This window comes from Lottia gigantea (genome assembly GCF_000327385.1).
Source record: "Lottia gigantea unplaced genomic scaffold LOTGIsca_3930, whole genome shotgun sequence".
Taxonomy (NCBI): Eukaryota; Metazoa; Mollusca; class Gastropoda; family Lottiidae; genus Lottia; species Lottia gigantea.
In genome coordinates this window covers 7,035-8,786 of record NW_008709352.1, presented here as the reverse complement: position 1 = coordinate 8,786, position 1,752 = coordinate 7,035, and the positions used below count along the sequence as shown (strand labels likewise).

At 34.9% G+C, this 1,752-nt stretch overlaps 1 protein-coding gene across 1 annotated transcript; it reads right to left on the bottom strand.

Moving 5' to 3' along the window:
* Nucleotides 1–1,549, bottom strand: LOTGIDRAFT_90058 (hypothetical protein; the record flags this gene model as incomplete). The annotated part of the gene is made up of 3 exons (XM_009059531.1): nt 1–52; nt 668–800; nt 1,467–1,549. Coding segments are annotated over 3 exons (268 nt in total), but the record flags the coding sequence as incomplete, so codon positions are not given.
* Between the last annotated feature and the right edge of the window lie 203 nt (nt 1,550–1,752).

The window sequence follows — 1,752 nt, the reverse complement described above, 5'->3', positions numbered from 1 at the left end:
TGCCAATCATCTCCGGTACGATGATCATATCTCTTAAATGTGTCTTTACTACCTGAAATAAGACAGAATATGACATGAGAAATCATACCTTTTGAAATTGGGAGAAAAAACAAGTCAGAGATAAAATCTGATATCTCAAAAGCTAATTGATCTGTTATCTACATGTTCTTATAAAGTTGATTCGATAAGAAGTTTCATTGTTTGTTTTTCTATGTATGTAATGTTGATTTGTAATATGCCATATTGTACAACAGCGCCATGGAGCAGCATTTACTGGATTATAGGCGCTATAGAAATAAATTATTATTATTATTAAGATGTACAAGATAATATGCCATCAGATAGCAGCAATAGTTGCTTGATAAACGCTCAAAAGAAAAAACAGTTGCTTGATAAACCTTCAATTAAAAACCTATTCTCGTTGATCATGAATGAATAACAAGGGGAGACAACCTGTAAATCAGACACAGCCGGAGAATATCATTTATCAACAAATGACTTGTAATCCTATCATCATGTTTACAGTCTATTTATTTACTGCCATATTGCTTTAATTTATGCATCTTTAGTCATATCACCTCTGAGGCCAGAGTCATCACGTGTGTTCTCACTTATACTTATTGAACAGTTTCTTCAAATATTTCAAGACTCTAATCAAGTTCCTTACCTCTGGTTTCTCAAAAGGACCTGCTCGTTTCTTGGCTTTCCTCAATTTTTTCATCAAGTGCATAGGTTGACGTTTCAACCCTCGTGAAAATCGTCGTCTGACACCCGAGCCTAATAATTCCATGAGTTGGTCACTGAAAAGGAAAGAAAATATTTTAGGGACCGGCCTTATATCAAGCAATGTCTTTGATTGGAATCTGAAGCAATGCAGTAGAAAAACAGTGGTGGGTTTTCAAGAATTAATACTAGAGGGGATCTCTTGGATCAAGTGCCATTTCAGTGGTCAAAGTAAAAAGCTAAGAGCAGTGTTCCAACCCTTCTTGAATCATACTGATCATTTCTCATCATGGCTTTAGACTAATAGTATCAAAATTATCGAATTGAAAATTCAGCATTCTTTTATTCTTGATGAGCTACATTTTGTAGTCATGGAAATTAGTTCAGAAAGGGTTCCACTTTATTATCATTACGATCATGAAGGGTTTCTTTCATCATTACTTATTCTTATCCTCATCGCCCAAAAAAAACACCATAGTATCCTGACTAAACTATTGTCAAAACAGAAATTAGTTCAGAAAGGGTTCCACTTTAAAATCATTTGGATCATGGAGTGTTTCTTTCATCATTACAGCATTCTAGATCAAATACTCCTGTAATAGCATTAGAGTATTCTGAGGTTTTCCTGATTTTTCTGGTGCAACTGCAATCCAGTTACAGGCCAAGACTCATGTTGAATTGACCTACTCGGAACATAAGTAATTCAATTTAAAGAAATGTAATGTTCTCATAATTCCATTTACCTGGTCATGTCCAATAACTGATCAAGATCGACACCTCTGTAGGTGTATTTACGGAACGTACGCCGTTTTTTCTTCTCAGCCAACTCCTTCAATTCAGCTTCAGTCTGAAAGAAATCAACATATTTTCATCAATGCAAGAAACTGATTGCTCATTCTTGACATGTTTATGAGTACGATGGGTAAAAAGACATCAAATTTTGGCTGGAAATCTGCTCACTCAACTCTATTATAACATTTAAACATACAACCGATGTATTCCCCTCTCCCTCTTTCATTACTTATTGCA